Raw genomic sequence first — 20,049 nt, 5'->3', positions numbered from 1 at the left:
ATTTAAAAAGCATCATGTCCTGGACAATCTTCTGCATACTTTATTAGATATAACCCTTTGGATTAAACAGTAGGCACAGTACTGAAAACAGCAAAGCACAAGAGACAGATCAGGCTGTGTGCATTTTCTACAGCTATACCTCTGTGGGCAGCAAAGGAGCCGAATGAAAGATATTTCTAGGGATTGCTAGACTGGATCAGACCATCTACTCCAGTAACCTGTCTCTGACAGCGGCCAGAAACAACTGCATCAGAGGAAGTTTTAAGAAATCCTCTGTCACTCATGAAGGTCTCATCCCAATTCCCAATATTCAAATGCTGATTAAACATGAAACCTGAGTTTTGATATCCCTCTCCAAATTTACCATCAAGAGTCATAATAATATAAAATCCTGAAATTCAGCCAAAACCAAAATATTACGTGTGCAGCAAGCTGCAGGATTTGGACCAGGTTTAGGATATGTTCAGGGGAGTGACTAGGGATGTTATATTTAGATTAACTAATCGAACCGTGGATGGGATTTCGATCGACTATTCGATTAGCTGATAAGAGTGACTCCGTCCTTGAACTGTAACAACTCTACAGGGGCTCTTGTATATTTCAAAAGCAGAATCACAGCAGAAGCAACGTGAGCGGAGACTGTTTCAGTCTCCGCTCATGCTGTTTCCCACTGTGCTTCTACCTCCCCTGGCTCCCACGGAGATGGTGCTGGGGGAAACTGGCTTTTAAGCCGGCTTCTCCCCCACACCAGTGCCCCCCCCCTTTTGCTGCCTCTCTCTGATAGAAGCAGCGGGGGAAGCAGGGGCAGGATAGAAGCGACTAGTCGCATTACTAGTCAATTATCCGATAAGCTTATGCTTATCGCTAGTTGCTTACATCCCCAGAGCTTACAGCCACTCTAGGCCTCTGAGCAAGATGAGGGGAGGGGACCAGCTCCACTCTTCCAGAAGGGGTGGGGTCTCAGGCGGAAGGGGCAGGGCTGAAGTAGCCAGCCCTTAGCGCTGTCTGGAGTGTGACGGGCTGCCCTTCCAGCCCTTAGAGCCATCACGAGGCTCCAGACCTTTAGAATCATCAGGCTGTGGGACAATTGCCCTCTTTTCCTTTCCTCCCCCCTTCCACCAGGTCCAGGTATGTTTCTAAATTACTTATTAGCCACACCAGATGATAACTGGTGAATTTTGCACATACATAGCATAACAAAATATACTCTAAAAATCTAACTTTATGTGATTACTTTCAAGATGGCGACACTTTGTTTACTTTGAAGACAGAGCATGTTTATTTCTTAGATAATTTGACTTTTTCTTAGCAAAGCAAATCTCATTTAATCCCGGGCATTACTAGTACTATTGCTTTGGATGGGTTTGTGGAAAGTATTTAGTAACTAACTCTTTAGTATTCTGTTTTGTTTCTTTCTAAACTGAAGTACAGCCCAAGAGACTACTTCTGGCTGAACTCTCCAGATTTGTTTGCATGAATTTTTCACATGTTGGAATACTTTTCTTTGGAGATTAGCATACAAATGAAAATAGTCTTAGTACAAAAATCTGCAAAACTATATGGTTTAATAAAACCTTCCAAAATTTTAAATGGATGGAACTCAAACTGCTAACAAGAAATAAAAATGTTTATTTAACAAAAGCAGCTGGAGCAAATTTCCCAGTGATGGAATAGTACATTATGCTTTAAGAATTTTTTTAAGGAATCAGATGTAATATCTAGGGCATACAGAAATGCACAGGCTGAATGATATGAAGTGTGATGCAGCATACAAATGGAGATGTATGCTGTCACACTGCAATTTAGGTCAAAACTCATTCATTTCTTTCTAATATTTGATCCAGACAGGCATTAGATCACACTTCTAAAGCATATACAATACTTTTCTTTGGGTCACTTTCAAGAAATGGTATCAAGCTAAGCCATTTTACAAACTTGAGAAGGTAGTCAATACATCTAATATACTGATCACCACATGCATTTTGCATAAACAGATAATTGGCATTAAAAGTACTTAATTCTGCACTCCAGTTCCAGCAGCATTCCTATTTTAAGTTTAGAAAATCTCTCTGAAACAGAATCTTTGAAAATGGAAGAAACTTTTAAAGCAGGCCAATCCATATGTCCAATTACAGACAGAACGTATAGCTGTCTAATGCAATAATTTTAATGGCACAAATACAGAATTGCCACATTGGACACGAGTCACAAAATCACAGTGAATTATATAGTTCACCAAAAATGAGTGCCTTTCTATGACCAACCTCAAGCCAATGTTCCCTGTAAACTGAGGGCTTGGGTAGCCACTCAAGAGAGATTCAGGTGTTGCCCAGCTGAGTGGCAAAGTGCTTACAGCTGCCCACAGCCAGTGGTTGGAACAAAGATGGACTGTTGCTTTACACATTAAGATTATATACACTTATCCAGAAGAAGATGAGGCGCAGACCAGTTGAAAATTCCTAGATGAAAATAAAGGGGGGGGAGAGGGAAATGGGTGAGGTTATGCTAAAGGACTACTCCAGAACACTAATCAGGAGAGGAAGGTGGATGAAGCATTGCTAGAACAGAAATATCCAAAAAACACAATGTGGTTGTAATGGGGACACTGTAATAACTTAGATATCTGCTGGAAAAGTTATACTGCAAAAGCTCAAGATGTCCTGTTAATTCTTGCAATTTACTGGGGACCAATTTCTTGCTCCAGAAGGTGGAGGAACTTCAGACTGGCTCTGGGCAAGAGAGAGGAATTGGTTCTGAAGCTATAGATTAAAGGCAATTTGGGTGAAAGTGACCTTGAAGTGATGATTTCATGATTCTAAAGAAAAGGAAAGAGAACAGTAGAAGAAGAACAAGGAACTTCACAAAAGCAGACTTTCACAACCAGAGAACTGGTTAGATAAAGTCTCATGGGAAGAAAATCCAAGAGAAAAAGAAGTTCAGGAGAGCTGTCAGAGTCTCAATATTAAAGGTACAATAGCAAGCTACCCTGATGTGAAGAAAAGACAGGTAGAAAAACAAGAGGTCATTTAGCTCTATTAGAGTGCTTTAATGAACTGAAAAAAAATAAAAAAATAATTCTACAAAGGGTGAAACCATGGGCAAATTCTTAGGGACAAGTACAAAAGAACAGCACAAGAATGCAGGTACAAAAACAGAAAAGCTAAGGTACAAAATGAGTTGAACCTAGCAAGGGAACTGAACAACTGGAGAGAGTTGAGAGAGCAACAAAAATAAGAAAAAGTTTAGAAACGTTGATTGCTAAGGAAAAATCAGGTGGGTTAAGACTTGAATGGATGGGAGAAGACTAACAGGAAACTTAGTGAGTCTTGAAACCCATAAAGACGACAGTGATAAATATTCTCCATAGCCACAAGTAGTAATCGGCTCAGTCCACAGCAAGGGAGATTTAGGTTAGATATTAAAGAAAATCTTTCCAACTATGCAAATAGTTAACATCTGGACTAGGCTTCTATGGGAGGTAGTGGAATCCCGGTGATTGGACGTTTTCAAGAACAAGTGAGACAAACACCTATCTGGGCTGATCTAGATTTCCTTGGTTCTGCTTCCACACAGGAGAGCTGGACTAGATGACTTTTCCAGCTCACTCCCAGCTTGCCATTTTTATGGCTCTCAAACTACTGGATGAAATAATCCCCTCCTTCCTAGGATATTATGCTATAGAAGATATGGTGGCTATCGGACAACGACATCATCTCCATCTTGGCAGCCCTCTTGTTACTAGTATCTTTCCTGCAGTATATTTCAGAGTCCTATTTGACTGCAGTCTCTTCTTCAAACCTGCTCTGTCATGGGCAGCACTTTCTATTCATAGCTACTTTAGATGAAGTCTATAATATTTGGGGGTGGGAGGGTGAATCAAAAATGTTTTTTAAAGGCTGAAACTCTTGAGCTGTCAAAAGACCATATGTGAACTATTGAGGAGACAATAACAAAACAAGATCATTGTTTTCATTGCTTTTATGGCCTAAATATCAGAATATTGGCACTTGTAACTGAATTGAGGCCTCCCAGAGAGAAACAAATGCCATGAAAGCATACTTTTAGAACTGGGACTGTTTTCAAACTATTCTGGCCTGCATGTGAAAGGAATCAGTGAGCCAACAAGGAAAACTACCCCTTTAACAAAATATGAAATTAAGAAATCAACTATTCCTTTGGAACATCAGGTCTCACTACAGAAACTATAATTTACCTTCACTCCTGGGGGGAAAAACTGACCACCACGTGATGAATGTTAAATAAGTTTAGAATGGTAAAAAGCAACAACAACAACAAAAGGTACTACAGATAATCTTTGGAGAGGAAAATTAACACATTAGCAGCAGGTCATTAATTTGGAGATGTGTAAATCAATTTCTCAGGGAGTCTGGAGTAGAAAATTGGTAAGTTTCTTTCAAGGTAATGATTGTACAGACTAATGCTACCACTGCATTTCTGATCACAAATACTACTATACGATGACAAAGTCATAGGACCTTTATTGGTATTTTAGGATATCCTTACAAATGGGAAGCGTCATATATTTTATACTTACAGAACATACAAAAGATTAATCTTGAATTCTCCATTCAAATATGACTTCTTGTTAGACAATTTCAGGACACAAACTAACAGTTCCAGGTTTCCGTTAGTCCAACATTGAATGTCCCAGCTTAAATCTATATTTAAAAGAGGTAAACATTTTCTAAACCATACTGAAACCAAAGACATTTAAAGAAATAAAATTTATCTGTAAGTCTTATGCTCTAGCACATATGCTACACTAAAATGAAAAACCAGGACATTTCAAAAATAATACTCTCTCATAACTGTATTGGGTCCGAACCAGGCAAATCATGTGCATTATATTACTTATGTGACTAGTCCTTTGGAATTTCGGGCTATTTGTGTGAGCGAGTAAGCAATGTCTGCAAGATTAGGGCTTTAGGCCCTGATTTTTAAAAGATATGTGTTGCTGCATTCAGCATTGCAATGCCCAACTGATTTAGGAGCCTAAATATATTTCCAAATGGTTTTAGCACTTAGCAAAATCATATTGACAGTTGTTTCCTAAGTGCCTAAATCCTTCTGAGAAAAGATTTAGGTTCCTAAATATCTTAGCAGTTGCATTTAAGATGTTGCCACGTTAAATACTGCATTTAAAAATTAATGATCCGCCAGGTAGCCTCTTACTCCAAAGAATGTACAGAACAGGACATAAAATTAACATATTATAATCACAAAAAATAGTTTAAACAAATTTTCTAATGTGCAGCTAGTGACAATTTTTAGCAGGGGGGTAGGAGATGAATGGACATGTTAAGTTTCTAATATTATTTTTAATCTTTTTGCTACCATTCAGGAACAACACCTCTTTGCAGCATTAGAAATCAATACAATAATTCTGACCATTTCTTGAAAAGAAGACCTGATCAGAGGCAGTGCTGAAAATACAGGATAAAATCTTGACCTTGCTTATCTCAATTGGACTTTCAGCATTACCTTTCCCACTACGTACATTGTGCACGAGGGCAAGAGGAATAAACAACCATCTTTCAAATGACAGGATGCAAGTATAGACACAGTGGATGATAACATACCGTGGACCTGAAGGCAGGGCAAGATTCACTTTCTCAAGCTAAAAATCCATTCAAAATGTCTATGTCCTTATCTACATTTTATTCAGCATGCCTCTGCAGACCCAGTTCTATCATGACACTCACAAGAAGTTGGCCAACTAGTAAGTAAGTGCTAAAAGTAAGGGACAACTGAGGACAGTCATCTATATGACTAACAAAATGGATTTATATCATCAACACGTGACCATTCACCACTTCTATCTTTTGTCTGCCTTTCTACTTGGCACTCTTCACTCTCTCCAGGGCAAGAAATTTGCCTTCATTTAAGTTTGTACAGTGACCAGTACAATCCAGGCACAAATGGAAACAAGTGATAACAATAAGAAAATATTCAAAACCCAAAGAAAACACAATGTCCATTATTGACTCACTTTAAAGAGCTACACTAGAAACCTACTTGTTTGCTGAGGTGCTAAGATATTTACTTCTGAGGAAATAAATGTCTTTGTTTCAATGCCTGCTGTGTACAAAGAACAATCTGAGTGTGTTTCATTCCATAGGCAACAGAGCAAACTCTCTTCAGCCACCTGCACCAGAGAATTGGTTTCAGCAGTTCCATGCTCTCCAGGTGACCCAGGACTGCTCTCCACAACCCCAGAAGTCTCATTTGGTGACATGCAAGGGAACATAAAGCTTGATGCTGGAATCTGATGTACCATACAGTGAGAAACTGCCAGCTGAATAAAATCTGGAAATACAAAGATATAAAGAAGAAAATGAGTTACGCTACTTGCAACTATGAAAATAAACTAGCTGCTGTTCCAAGGAAACAAAGGTGCTTAAAAATATTAGACAAGAATCTCCAAGTGCCAGTCTCCTCTGAATTAGCATAGATTTATTCAATTAGGCTTCCAGATCTCACCCATATGCCTCATACCTGAATAAAGTTACCTTTGCTCATTTTTTATAATTACTGCATATAACATCACATTAGAAAAAAACAAAAACAAAGATAGGCCAACACGAGAAAAATCTATAGTTGTCTCCTGGTGTAAACTGCTGCAAATTAATTAGAATTAACACATTAAACAGGGATTGAAGTCAAAGGTGATGCATCAATTTAGGAGAAAATTTAGCCCTAAAGCTGAACACACACAAACTGTGAGGTCTGAAAATCCAGACTTGGGTCCACATTTTGCAGCTATCTTCTAAATTTTTAGAACCTGGATATGCCCAATTTTGGGGTGTTCATAAACTGAATTTTAATATTGTGGCTTAACTCTCTGTTAACTAATAATATATGTAGAAATATTTTGTCCTTGCTAACGAATATCATCATGTGAGTACAGAAACTGCATTAAAAATGTTATTTGTAGCATTTTCTAAAGACATGCAAAAGAAATTCTAGTGTTTATAATAATGTAAAAACCTACAGTGATAATATGTGAAATCCTGAATCAGGGTTGTCAGCCAGCAGTAAATTCACAGATAGTCCATAAAAAACGTGTGAAAATTGGACCTGTGCATAGAATCTGTAAAATCATGTAGATACTGTCTCCCCATTTCACAGAGCTGTCATGTGGTCAGGGCTCCTGGGGACGTAGAGTGACGTGATGCCATCACTTTGTCATCCCGTAGGAAAAGGTTTTTTTAATATATAGAGAGAGATATAAACTGTCAAGTCCTATGCAGGAAGGATTATTGGCTGTCAAAAAACATTATTAATACAAAGTTTGACAGTGTGACTGTTGCGATGTTTGATCACAAACTGCAGAACTTGGAGGATGCTGATGTGGCTAGTAGGCAAGTTAAACTAGCATAATAACTTTTCAATGTGTTTATTCATACATCACAACAGCCTACTATTCAGTTTTGTCCTTTTGAGCCATCTTTACATTATATAAGAATGTCCATAAAAAGTTTGGTTGTCCATAATTCTTTTCTATACTTTCCATAAAAACAGTTTTCTGCAGTTGGCAGCCTTGTCCTGGCTACACAGAAGTAATTGAAAGTTGTGTCAAGGGGCTTCAATGATGCCAAGATTTCATTTAAAATTATCAGATGTCTTTTCTTTCAGGTTTTGTTCATTGTAATAGTTTTTAAATGCTGCCACCATACACTTGTTTGTGATTTTACAAGACACTATTTACAATTGTTAAATCCATGTTTAATGTGTTTTACAAAAATGGCCAAGTAGATAAACAGTCCCAAAAGACTGATTTTATAGAAAATAATATCTAGTAAAAGGTGGTATTTTCTATTAAGGTTAGATGCCTTGAAAATAAAAACTGTATATAATGTAGGAACACATTTGTTATATTACATGGCTTCTGTTGGTAAATCAGAGACTGAAGTCTGCTAATAATACTTCTGATAAAGATAAATATGCCTCTTTGAATTAAAAAAAGCTTTAGTTATTGAAATTCATGTAACTGGCTTACAGGTATCCTTGTTTTTAGTGTAACATGCAGGAAATATTTACAGTTTATTACATAAAAATGTCTTGAGCCTAAACATCTTGTAAATGGATCCCACAATAACAAAAACAAGAGAGTATTTGTCTTTTGTCTTCACAAGCACAATCTGCTAGAATATTTACATAAACTGAATAGTAAACCACTGCAAAGTGAAAAATAGGTTTCTAGGTAAATTTATGCAAAAGTGACAAGGAGTCCTGTGGCATCTCATAGACTAAAAGATTTATTGGAGCACAAGCTTTCATGGGCAAAGACCCACTTCGTCAGATGCACGGCTACCCCTCTGATAGGTAAATTCATGTTATTCACATCAGTATCTGAAGTGTTCAGTTTCTTTGGATATACATATTTTATGATCAGCAGTACCCATAATGGTGTGTATTTTCTCTTGTTTAACAAGGCAGAGTCTGTGCCTTGTCAAACATCAGTGTCATTAAGTTCCCTGACTCCATGTAGAAAATTCAGTTAACTGAACAGAATATTAGTGCATTATCCATGATGCAAAAACAAATTGAGGGACATGACTATCTACGGGTCAGGATATACAACTAATATGCTGCCCATTTTACAGCTGGCACTGAAAGGGGATTTCAGTTTGTCTTATAGATATAGATATAGATATATATTAATTTTGAAGGACAAATCACACTGCAGAATCTCACAGGACAAACCAACCAAATCCCATCAGATCAATGTGCATGCCATTGCTACAATACCTTTTCAAGAAAGGTAAATGAAATGAATAAGCTACAATAAAATTGTAATAGTATTACTGAGCACAGGCTTGTGTATTTTATATTCCTCAATAAACACATGCTTTTTTCTATAAATCAGTAGACAGTAAGAATATTCACTTGTCACCGATATAGGAATTTATCTAGAGAACAGGTCTAGTATAAGAAGCAACAGTACAAGTAGAAATCTGCTGACCAGTGACTAGAGACAAACAACTCTATCTCCCAATTCAAGTCCCCTGAGCGCTCTAGTTGCCCAATTAAAAGACATTTCTATAAATGCAGGTAATTTTAAGATATGAATTAAATTGGGACAATGTAATGACCCATTTGATATTGAACAAATAAAGACATGAAAAAGCCTAAGAAAACCTGCTGCAAAGATTGGAGAGAAACAACTTTTGAAACAACATAGTGCATTGGATTTAAATATCTACTTTATCTTTCATCAACATCTTGGGAAATTTAAAAGGACAATTTGCCAACTAAACTAAAGTTACAAGTGAAATGAAATCTGTTCTACAGCATATACCAATATTAATGTGCATGAGAAAATTCATGCACATCTGATTTAATCTACTCTGTTTATTTCTTCTACATCAGAAAGGAAAAATGAAGTCCTCATATTTGAGCTATTATATTTACCATAAACTGATCACTCATTCCAACGATTCTGTATATGAAGTAGGGGGATATGTTTTTGCACTAAACCAAACCAACCAACTTCATGTGAAAGCCTCACTCCATTGAAGTCAATATGAGTTCTGTTCTGACTTCAGCGGGGTCCAGATTGCCCATAAAATTCTTATCTGTATGAATGCTAGTTATGGGAGCTGCACTAGTTTCTCTTGACTAACTATAATAAATGTATTACAGTTGCAGGTTTGTCAATCATTTTTTTATCAAAACTAGCTAATTAGATATTGATCAGCTATCACTTGCATTGTTATTTTCATCAGAAAGTTATTGTCCAGTCTGTAAGGTACTGTGCATCAAATGTTTCCATTGGAAATGAGGGCATTCAGCATCTTGCAGAATCAAGTTTTTACTTTGTCAAAGTCAATAGCTACAGAATATGTTCAGAAAAACCCACATTTTCAGTACAACTTACCCAAGTGCAGAAACACAGTCAAAAGTTTATGCAAATACATCTTGTTCTGAAAAAAACAACCAAAATGTAATAAATTAAGAAACAATGGAAGAGATTGTTTCCATTTCAGAAGTACATCTATTATTCTGTTTGATCTTGGCATCCTTTAAAAGCCTATTCTTTAAATGTTGTTAACCTATGAAAATATAGATTCCTTAAACATACCATGGCTCTGTATAATTCTTAAAATTAAAAATAATGGTGTGCTTTATTAATTTGATGTTTGCTCTTTTACAGGAAGGAAGACAGAACAGACAGCATCACAGCAGAAAAGAAACACTGCTTAGAGTATTGATTAAATATCAAACAGGCAATCTCTCACCATTACACTTAGGAAGCGCTCTTCATTCCTTATGCATTTCCTGACTCACAAGCAAATTATTTCCTATTCTTCCCCTTCAAGATATTGTGAATCTGCACAGTTAAAATGACAGAGATAGCAATTTCCAATATACAGCACACGTTTGATCCCCATGATTTCTGTAATTCGTTTTCAGTCAGAAAGAAGTCATTTAAACAGTGGAAAGTTAAGCACGACAATTAAAACATAATTGCTTAGTACAATTTCAGATTTTTGCCATGTAGTCTCTCAAATTCTACTCACACCCAATTACAAAAGATGTTTGTAATTATGATCAATGTATCTACAATATCTGCAGAGGTATGAATTATTCAGCAGAGGTCTTGGGTTTTGAGTTTTACATTCATACAACTTGTCTGTAGGGCTGAGCTAATAATTGACCTTTTAGTTCAGCAACTGAACTAAAAAATCTGAAGGCAATGGGCTTGTTTCAAACTAAAATTGAGATTCTCAATGAAACAGAAAGGAGAGAGAGAGAGAGAGAGAGAGAGAGAGAGATTGCATTCAACAACCCATTTCAAATATCATTTCAAAATGGTTTATTTTGTCATTTTCAAAATGAACTTCAACCATTCTTTCTTGTTTCCAGGCTTCTTTCAGCTGCAGTGTCTTGCTACATTCAGCCTGAATTGGTGAACAGTTTCAGTGGCTCATCAAAAGCATTTTTCAGTAAGTTTACTATTCAGTCCTGAATTTTCTCCCAACAAAATTCACCCTCCTGTGCTTGATCATACTTTCCCTCATACTGGACTGAGAACCCTACCTGCAATGGAATCTATAAACCCAGGATCAGAAATCATGATTTGGGCACGTCCCCAAAGACATCCATAACCACTATATACTACAGAGCAAAACCTCATTCTGAATCTGAATCCTTCCCATGCCATCAGGTGTTGCTTACGGCATAAACAAGGCTCCCATAGGGGATCTCGTTATCTAGGGGCCTTATAACCATGACTACATGGAGCCACTAGTAATTCATTTCCTGCATAAAGCAGGATACTGAGAAGTGCACCGACCACAGGGACTAGTGCAACCAATCTGCTGCCAAATTTGTGGCCTGAAGAGAGGGAACCTGCATGTGGGAAGAGAAGAGAGCAGAATTCCTTCCCAATTCCTACAAACCTCCAGTGCACTGCTTGGCAAGGATACTCAAAAGGTCTGGGACTCAAACAAGAATTCTAAATAGCAGCAATGCTACAGAAAGTTATCTCCCAATATGGAACATAAAACTTTATTATAATAAAGAAACCAGTATTATTGCTAAAGCTAGCACTGGTCTTCTTTGACCTCACTGTGGAGCTTCTAGGTAAAACTTCCTGCAGCCGCTACTACCTCCTGTCTACCTGTTACAGACTTAAAGACATGTCACATTTGCATATTTTTCCAACCTTTTATCCTATGTAATCAACAAACCCTCAATCTTCAACAGGAGTTCAATTCTATAGACTGAATTACAGATACAAATGAGTCGCTGGCTTTGTCAGTCATCCCAGACAGGTCATCTGCTGACTTTGAAAAGATTTAGTCCAATTAATTTTACTTGGAATATCAAATTCCCGAAAGAAGTAAACTCCAACACAACAGATTCAGAACAAGTCAACGGGATTATCTCCCTTCATTAAGGCTATGGTGCCAGTACTCTTCCCAGTAAGGGCATTTCTTCTATACTGTATTACATAGAGTTATGGTTTGCAGATACAGACAAGAGCTAAAGACGTACAATTTAAAACTAGATAAAGGAAAAATTAAAGTACATTTTGGGCTACATTCCAAGATCTCTTAGATTTACTATTTCACTGCCTCTACTCAGTATGAAGATTTACTCTTCTGGTTGGCAGTGTTTTTCTAATCTGTCAAACCATAAGCAGCTGAGCTGGGTTTACTCTGCAGAGCTATAGGGGAAATCCCATATCAGTCAGAGTTAACACAGAGTCATATTAACATAGAACACATAACTACCAACACTTCTCCCTCCAGTAGTCCATTCTGTAATAGATGGACACGAAGTCTGGAAGTAATAAACAAATTACAGCTCTTGCTCTAAATGTGTCCAGAATTACCATAGACCTATAATGAAAATTAACCATTCTTTTCTGTATTTCTAACAGACAAAATTGGGAGGTGATGTTTTACATGACAGAACCACTGACTACTACTAATATTACACAATGATTATATAGGTTGAACCTCCCTGGTCCAGCATCCGCAGGACCTGAGTGGTGCTAGATGAGGGTTAGTAGACCACCTGATTTTCAGTGTGAAAATTTAGCTCCTGATGCACAGAAAACATACTTTCAGAAATCAGATCCAGGCATGGTTCAGTTGGGCTGTGGGAGGAGGGAGCAGCACAGGAGCCGGTGGGCGGCTCAGTTGGAGTACAAGGGGGTCCCGGGAACTGGCATGCAGCTCAGTTGGGCTGCGGGGGGGAGCCAGGAAATCAGACATGTACTGCACTGAAGTACACTGATTATTGTTACTCTCCATATTTTTTAGATATTATCACAATTGTGCTATAGAATTATCTCACCTTGACTCTGGCATATATCTTCATTGCCTGGAAGGAAATCCCACAGCCAAGAGAACAGGTCTTAACCCAAGTCCTTAGAGCTTTCCCTTGAGAACTGTCAGTCACAGAGTTCCCATCAATAACTGCCATAGAGAAAAGACTGTGACTTAAGTATCGGAGGGTATGTCTACACTACAAAGTTAGTTCGAACTAACGGACGTTAGTTCGAACTAACTTTAATAGGTGCTACACTAGCGCTCCGCTAGTTCGAATTTGAATCGAACTAGCGGAGCGCTTAGTTCGAACTAGGTAAACCTCATTTTACGAGGACTAACGCCTAGTTCGAACTAGCTAGTTTGAACTAAGGGCTGTGTAGCCCTTTAGTTCGAACTAGTGGGAGGCTAGCCCTCCCCAGGTTTCCCTGGTGGCCACTCTGGCCAACACCAGGGAAACTCTATGCCCCCCTCCCGGCCCCGGACCCCTTAAAGGGGCACGGGCTGGCTACGGTGCCCGTGCCAGGTGCAAGCCTGCCAGCACCCAGCTAGCAGACCCTGCACCTGGCACGGCACAGAGCCACCCATCCGATGCCCCCCAGCCCACCCCCTCTTGCCGGGACCAGGCTGGCGGCTCCCGGGAGTTTGCCCTGGACCGCAAGAGGCGGGCACCTTCCTGGGCTAGTGCGGACATCGTGGACCTCGTCCACGATCTCCGCACTAGGCACAGGAAAGTGGCCGTCTAGGGCAGGAGAGCTGCCAGCCTGGCCACCCAGGACCAGGTGTGCATGAAAATCAAGGGGGTCCTCTGAGACCCCCGACCCTGAGCCCTGAGCTTACAATGGCCGTCCTGGGTCAGACCAAAGGTCCATCTAGCCCAGTAGCCTGTCTGCCAACAGCGGCCAACCCTAGGGACCCTGGAGGGGATGGACCAAAGACAATGACCAAGCCATTTGTCTCGTGCCATCCCTCTCCAGCCTTCCACAAACTTTGGGCAGGGACACCACTCCTACCCTCTGGCTAATAGGACTCCATGGACCCAACCTCCATGACTTGATCTCACTTCCCTTTAAACTCTGTTCTAGTTGTAGCCTTCACAGCCTCCTGCAGCAAGGAGTTCCACGGGTTAACTATTTGCTTTGTCAAGAACAACAACTTTCTCTTACTAGTTTGAAGCCTGCTACCCATTCCTTTCCTTTGGTGTCCTCTAGTCCTTCTTTATGGGAACTCAGGAAGAACTTTTCTGAATGCACCCTCTCCACCCAACCCCTGCTTTTAGAGACCTCTATCCTGTCCCCCCTCCGTCTCCTCTTTTCTAAGCTGAACAGTCCCAGTCTCTGTAGCCTTTCTTCATCTGGGACCTGTTCCCAACCCCTGATCATGTTAGTTGCCCTCCCTTCTCCCAGCCTTTCTCTTCCCCTCTCCCACCTCCTTTTCCCAGTCTCCCCCAGTTTTTTTTCAATAAAGACAGAGTCAATGTTGGAAGAAACGTTATCTTTATTTTGTACATCAATAAGAAGGGGGGCTAAGGAAGGGTAAGTGGAAGGAGGTGAGGGAGGAATGGGGTACGAGCCCCCGATGGGGAGGACTGGGCTGGCTCTGCGGGCTTCTGGGGGTGGAAGCTCTCCTGCAGCCCCCCAATTACTCCCTCTCCCCAGATGGCAGCCTGCGGCAAGTGCAGCCGGGCTGATGGCCGAGTGGTGTGATGTGTCCAGTGTGGGCACTCAGGGCACTCCAAGCCAAAACTTCTTTGCAAGCGGGGCACCCCTTAGAACTGTGTGTCCGGGGTGGGCGTCGGGACCCTTTAAGCGCAGCCCTCGGCTAGCCTGAGACAGCATCTCCATGCTCTAAGTCCTCCTTTTATGCCCTGCCGGCACTGCTTCCGGCCATCCTTAAGCCCTGTTCAGAGTCCACTCAATGTGGACTTGCTAGTTCGAACTAGCAAAACGCTAGTTCGAACTAGTTTTTAGTTCTAGATGCGTTAGTTCGAACTAGCTTAGTTCAAATTAACTAATTCGAACTAAGTTAGTTCGAACTAGCACTGTAGTGTAGACGTACCCAGAGCTATCCCATAAAAGGGCTTTAAGATCAGTGCCACTATTTTGGGTTGAATTCAGTTCTCATGGTACTACTTCAAAGTAGATCATGGTGCATCAGTGAGGTATGTACTCTCATTTGTCCTTGTCAGTACATAGACCACACCTTGATGTACTAGGTGCAGCTTCCATAATGCTTTCACTGTAAAACCTAAGGAGGCTGAAGGTGGTCCCTACAAGTAGATCTATAACCAAGAAGAAGTATCATACTTGTCTGGTTAGGAAGATGGCAAAGGAATTTCTGGTCACTGCTTCCATGTGAGTAAGTAGTAATAAATCAAATAGAACTTGGACATCAGGTATTAATATGACCACCAGTGGACAGATGCCCCGGATAGAAAATGAGGTCACTGCTACAGTGAGTTCCTTAGAATGCTTGTTTTTTCCTACTGCCATCACATCTGTCTAATGTGGATTTAGTTGGGGCAGCTTCTTTTTATCTTTGTTCCAATAACATTCAGAAACTGGAAAACAGTCCCATACACATTTGTAAAGCAAACCAAAGTTAGAGGTCATCTGCACATTCACTGAACCTCTCCACAGCTCTGATATAGGGTAGGAAAAAAGCACCAACAGGACTAAGCCCTTTGAGACTTCATAGAGGGGCACCCTTAGGGTAAGGTGGCAGCTGCTGCTCCTGTTGTGTTGGATTGGGCTCTGAGTTTAGTGCCTTTTACCCCACCAAAGTGTGAACAATGACTTTAAAAAAAATGAGTTAAGGGAGAAAATGCAAGTCTTCTAACAATAGTTGCAGAAAATAGGAAGCAAAATATAAGCACTCTGGGATAAGTAGGTTTGTTGCTTCCTTACTTCTAAATGAAGAGCATTTTTAGGTTAATGCCACAGTCCCGAAGTTGTATTTTTTATTGCAGGGGTGGGAAACCTTTTTTGGGTCAGGGACCACCGACCCACAGAAAAAATCAGTCAGGGGCCACACACAAAAAGCCCTCACTGATGTGGGGCCCAACTGAGAAGCAGAAAGACACTCTTCATATTCCCCTCAAACACCAGAGCCTGGGGGGCCCAGCGTAATAGATTTTGTGTTCTCCAGTCTCATGGTGGGGCAGCACAGAGGCTGGAGCACCATCACAGGCTCCCCAATGCAGGGGGGGGCAAGGTGGAGCCTTGGGGGCTGTATTCAGGCAAGCCAGGGCCGCATCTGGCCCTTGAGCGTGAGGTTTCCCACCCTTGTTTATTGTCTCGTATATAATTCTAATCACAGTGGGGGTGGGGAGAGAAAGCCGGGTGAAATCAAAGAAAGGATGTGGACAAATTCGAGAAAATCCAGTGAAAGGCAACAAAAATGATTAGAGGGCTGGGATGCATGACTTATGGAAAGAAGCTGAGGGATTTGGGCTTATTTAGTCTTCAGAGAGAAAAGAGTGAGGGTAGATTTGATAGCAGCCTTCAACTACCTGAAAGGAGAGAGGAGGTTCCAAAGAGGTTGGAGCTAGCCTGGTCTTAAGTAGCAGTGAGGGAAGTCTAGGTTGGTTATTAGGAAAAACTATTTACTAGGAGGGAGGTGAAGCACTGCAATGGGTTACACCTAGGGAGCTGGTGGAACCAAGGCCAGGTTGGGAGGGATAATTTAGTTGTGTTGGTCCTACTTTGAGCAGAGGGTTGGATTAGATGACCTCCTAAGGTTCTCTTCCTTCCCTAACCTTCTATGATTCTACAGTTCTTCCGTGATGTGAACAATTATAGCAAGGACAAATACTAGAAGTCACTTATCTCCAAGAGTTAAAGCACCACCAGATATTGCAGAAACTGTACTGAGTATTATCACAGAGGTGGTGTATGCATTCTTATTCTAACTACCTGTTGTTTCGATCCTTTTTCAACCTGAAATTTTCCTGCCTTGGCCTATGTCCAAAAAAATTAGTTGGCATTCAGGCTTTATAAAGTGCAATGTTCTATGACTTGCCACAGTAAAGAAACGAGCAGAATAATCAACTTTTCTAAGCCCAGGTTCTTGGCTTAGAAAATGTTTACAAACCCAACATCAACCACTTGCTAGCTACCCCACCCACCAAGATGCAGTAACAGCACTCAGATAGGTATATACACACATATGCAATTCAGGAAGAGAATATAAGTTGTCTGACATTCTTTCAGCACTGGTTGTGGTGAGAATGGAAGGACATAAGCCTCCAGTCACCTGTCCTTATAGCATGGCATCTTGGGTGGAGGTTCAGCTCTTCTACTCCAATGCACAGATAGGAGTTTTATAATTGCAATAGCACCTAGCACTATAGGATCGGGACTTCACCATCTTACACACACTGAAAACAAATTGTATGTGAAATTCCCTACCTTGATTAGTGATAGCAGCAAGTATGAGAATGGAGAGGTGGAGGCTGATGAAACTAAGACAGGTAATTACAAAACAGTCTTTATTACATAATACACTAGGTTGATTAGCAGGGGAAAGGGATTCCAGGCCCAGCCCCATCAGTTTTACAGCAGAAAAACAGCTGGAAACATCTGGTGGTTTACACTTTCCTGCCTAAATGGTTCTCGGTATTTCACAAGTGAAGCAAATTGAAAAGTTACTTTTCTTCTAGATTCTCCCCTCACCCCTACCCAGCTGCCTTGATAAATCAACATACAATTCTTTTAGTTTATACATTAAACATGCAATTTAAAAATAAGGGATGCAACAGCAAGAAAGCCTATTCAGTAAAATATTAAGTGACAAATATCATATTCTTGAGACGAACAGGGCTGAGTTACTTTAGCTGTTATTGGTAATTGGACTGACTGGTTATGAGTTTAAGGCTGCTATTATTGCCACAGTGGCAGGAGCTCGCAAGCCTTTTTAAATCTCTGCCTGGCCGGTGCACTCTGGGCAGCACTGAAGGGTCATGGAGATTGGGAGAGATCCCGGATAATTGGAAAAAGGCAAATGTAGTGCCCATCTTCAAAAAAGGGAAGAAGGACTATTCAGGGAACTATAGGCCGGTCAGTCTTACCTCAGTCCCTAGAAAAATCATGGAAGGGATCCTTAAGGAAGCCATTTTGAGGCACTTGGAAGAGGGGAAAGTGATCAGGAATAGTCAGCATGGATTCACGAAGGGCAGGTCGTGCCTGACCAATCTGATTAGCTTCTATGAGGAGGTAACTAGCTTTGTAGACATGGGAAAGTCAGTGGATGTGATATACCTTGACTTTAGAAAGGCTTTTGATACGGTCTCCCAAAATATTCTTGCCAGCAAGTTAAGGGATTGTGGATTGGATAAATGGACGGTAAGATGGATAGAAAGCTGGCTAGAAGGTCGGACCCAGCGGGTAGTGATCAATGGCTCGATGTCAGGATTGCGGTCAGTTTCTAGCAGAGTGCCCCAAGGTTCTGTTCTAGGACCAGTTTTGTTCAATATCTTTATTAATGACCTGAATGAGGGGATGGATTGCACCCTCAGCAAGTTTGCAGATGACACTAAGCTAAAGGGACTATGTCTAGACTGCAAGCCTCTTTCGAAAGACAGCGTCTAGACTGCACGTTGAACTTTCGAAAAAGCGGCTTGCTTTTTCGAAAGAAAGCATCCAGTGAGTCTGGATGCTCTCTTTCGAAGAAGCCCTATTTACATTGAAGAACGCCTTCTTTCGAAAGAGGAACTTTCGAAAGAAGGCGTTCTTCCTCGTGAAATGAGGTTTACCGCCATCGAAAGAAAAGCCGCGTTCTTTCGATTTAATTTCGAAAGAACGCGGCTTGAGTCTGGACGCAGGTGAGGTTTTTTCGAAAAAAGGCTATTTTTTTCGAAAAAACCCGAGTCAGGACACAGCCAGGGAGAGATAGATACGCTCTAGGGAAGAGATAGGGTACAGAGTGACTTAGACAAATTGGAGGATTGGGCCACAAGAAATCTGATGAGGGTCAACAAGGACAAGTGCAGAGTCCGGCACTTGGGACGGAAGAATCCCAAGCATTGTTACAGGCTGGGGACCGACTGGCTAAGTAGTAGTTCTGAAGAAAAGGACCTGGGAGTTACAGTGGATGAGAAGCTGGATATGAGTCAACAGTTTGCCCTTGTAGCCAAGAAGGCTAATGACATATTAGGTTGCATTAAGAGGAGCACTGCCACCAGATCCAGAGATGTGATTATTCCCCTTTATTCGGCTCTCGTGAGGCCACATCTGGAGTATTATGTCCAGTTCTGGGTCCCCCCACTACAAAAAGGATGTGGACGCATTGGAGAGGGTCCAGTGGAGGGCAACCGAAGTGATCAGGGGGCTGGAGCATATGACCTACGAGGAGAGACTGAGGGAGTTGGGTCTGTATAGTCTGCAGAAGAGAAGAGTGAGGGGGGATTTGATAGCAGCCTTTAACTTCCTGAAGGGAGGTTCCAAAGCGGATGGAGAAAGGCTATTCACAGTAATGATGGATGGCAGAACAAGGAACAATAGTCTCAAGATGTGGCGAGAGAGGTCCAGGTTGGATATTAGAAAAAACTATTTCATTAGGAGGGTGGTAAAGCACTGGAATGGGTTACCTAGGGAGGTAGTGGAGTCTCCATCCCTAGAGATTTTTAAGTTTCGGCTTGACAAACCCCTGGCTGGGTTGATTTAGTTGGGATTGGTCCTGCCTAAGGCAGGGGGCTGGACTTGATGACCTTCTAAGGTCTCTTCCAACTCTATGGTTCTATGATTCTAAGGGCCAGCTATGGGAGATTAGCCCAGTCCTCTACTTCTGCCCGAGGCCCTACCCCTTCTGGGTGCAGAGCCCGGGACTCCCCCAACTTGCCCAGGGGCCTGACAAATCTGTCAGCCATCCTGTGGGGGGTCTATTTAAACTGGCTAAAGATTGATGAAGCTCTAAGAACCTCAGAGGACGGATCACTGCAAAAGCATAATTACCTGAATATCATGTTTCAGTTTTCTCCGTTTCTTGCATTTGCTTACAAAAAAAGCTAACAGCTGCTAGTTAATGGGAAACGGGAACATAATATTGTGAGCACACAGCAGCCACTGCCTTCAAAAAATAAAATAAATGCTTTTAAATATTAAAGAGATTTTAAAAAAAACATAGAACATCCTAGAAATAATGCTTATGCATACCAGTGGCAGGCCTGATTTTCAAAGGTGCTGAGTATGTGCAGCTTCCATTGAACTTCAGCAAGACCTGGGGGTACTCAGTCAGCATCTCTCAAAAG

The 20,049-nt window shown here is 40.9% G+C and overlaps 1 protein-coding gene across 6 annotated transcripts in view; it reads right to left on the bottom strand.

Moving 5' to 3' along the window:
- LEPR (leptin receptor) overlaps positions 1–20,049 on the bottom strand; it is a 66,123-nt gene that overhangs the window by 41,714 nt on the left and 4,360 nt on the right. For 4 of the 6 annotated variants that reach the window (XM_075936173.1, XM_025185634.2, XM_006125028.4 and 1 more), the window contains exons 2-4: positions 9,902–9,947; positions 6,037–6,327; positions 4,556–4,679 (exon numbers count right to left, since the gene is read on the bottom strand). In XM_075936173.1, coding sequence (XP_075792288.1) covers positions 4,556–4,679; positions 6,037–6,327; positions 9,902–9,941 — 455 coding nt within the window. In that variant the 5' untranslated portion in view covers positions 9,942–9,947. Of the gene's footprint in view, positions 1–4,555; positions 4,680–6,036; positions 6,328–9,901; positions 9,948–10,262; positions 10,542–20,049 lie in introns of those variants that run through there. The other 2 variants (XM_006125027.4, XM_075936175.1) reach the window with 2 other exon arrangements.

This window comes from Pelodiscus sinensis, chromosome 9 (genome assembly GCF_049634645.1).
Source record: "Pelodiscus sinensis isolate JC-2024 chromosome 9, ASM4963464v1, whole genome shotgun sequence".
Taxonomy (NCBI): Eukaryota; Metazoa; Chordata; order Testudines; family Trionychidae; genus Pelodiscus; species Pelodiscus sinensis.
The sequence above is the reverse complement of the archived record's forward strand: the minus strand, read 5'-3'. Positions and strand labels throughout refer to the sequence as shown.